Source organism: Etheostoma cragini, unplaced genomic scaffold (genome assembly GCF_013103735.1).
Source record: "Etheostoma cragini isolate CJK2018 unplaced genomic scaffold, CSU_Ecrag_1.0 ScbMSFa_4218, whole genome shotgun sequence".
NCBI lineage: Eukaryota > Metazoa > Chordata > Actinopteri > Perciformes > Percidae > Etheostoma > Etheostoma cragini.
This window is the reverse complement of record NW_023268568.1, coordinates 1-1,208: the sequence shown is the minus strand read 5'-3', so window position 1 is coordinate 1,208 and position 1,208 is coordinate 1. Positions and strand designations below refer to the sequence as shown.

Genomic DNA, 1,208 nt, shown 5'->3' with positions numbered 1-1,208 from the left:
TGTGTCTGTGTGTGTGTCTGTGTGTGTGACTGTGTATGTGTGTGTGTCTGTGTCTGTGTCTGTGTGTGTGTGTGTGTGTGTGTGTCTATGTGTGTGTGTGTGTGTGTCCACAGTGGATGGCCCTGATAGGCTGAGTGTTTCTGAGCGCGCTCAGTGCGTCCCATCCCGGGTTCTTCACCTGCGTCAGCTTCCTGTTGACGTCTCCGAACAGGAAGTGCTCTCTCTGGCCACGCCCTTCGGCCGAGTCAGCAAGCTGATAGCCCTGAAAGCTAAAAACCAGGTAACAGCTAACAGCTAACTGCTAGCAGCTAACTGCTAACTGCTAGCAGCTAACTGCTAACTGCTAGCAGCTAGATAACGGCTAGAAGCTAGATAAAGGCTAGAAGCTATCTGCTAGCAGCTAACTGATAGCTGCTAACAGCAAGCAGCTATCTGCTAGCACCTAGCACCTAACTGCTAATTGCTAGCAGCTAACAGCTAGAAGCTAGATACCAGCTAGAAGCTATCTGCCATCAGCTGGCAGGTAACTGCTAGCAGCTAACTGCTAACAGATAGAAGCTATCTGCTAGCACCTAGCAGCTACCTGCTAACATGAATGTGTGTGGCCAGGCGTTTGTAGAGATGGCGTCGGAGGAAGCGGCCGTTACCATGGTGAACTACTACACCGTGGCCCCGCCCACCGTCAGGAACCAGCCAATCTTCATCCAGTACTCCACCCACCGGGAACTCAAGAACGACAACCTGACCAATCAGGTAGCATCTTGTTTTTTTAATTAATTAAAAAAATTCAAAATTATTAAGAGCCACTAAATATTTTAGTTTTGTATTTTTTTATCTTAATTTAAAGATTTTAGAGCAAAGAACTTTATGAAATATGTAATGAAAAATATTTTTTTTTAAATTTTATTAATAAGGATGAAATAATAATGTACTGTAATATTAATATTTAATTGATAAATAAATAAATATCTCATGTTCATCTAACTGTTTTCAGAGAGCGGCGCTGCAGGCCAGCACGGCAGCAGTGCATTCTGGGAACATGGCGGTGGGCCGGGAGGGGCGGGGCTTAGCTCAGGGTCCCGTCCTGAGAATCATCGTGGAGAATCTATTCTACCCGGTAACACTGGAGGTCCTGCAGCAGGTAACACACACACACACACACACACACACACACACACACACACACAGAGACACACACACACACACAC

At 45.9% G+C, this 1,208-nt stretch overlaps 1 protein-coding gene across 1 annotated transcript; it reads left to right on the top strand.

The window, feature by feature from the left end:
• Positions 1–110: 110 nt before the first annotated feature.
• LOC117941088 (polypyrimidine tract-binding protein 3-like) lies at positions 111–1,141 on the top strand (the record flags this gene model as incomplete). Its single annotated transcript, XM_034866186.1, has 3 exons — positions 111–280; positions 610–753; positions 1,010–1,141. Coding segments are annotated over exons 2-3 (264 nt in total), but the record flags the coding sequence as incomplete, so codon positions are not given.
• Between the last annotated feature and the right edge of the window lie 67 nt (positions 1,142–1,208).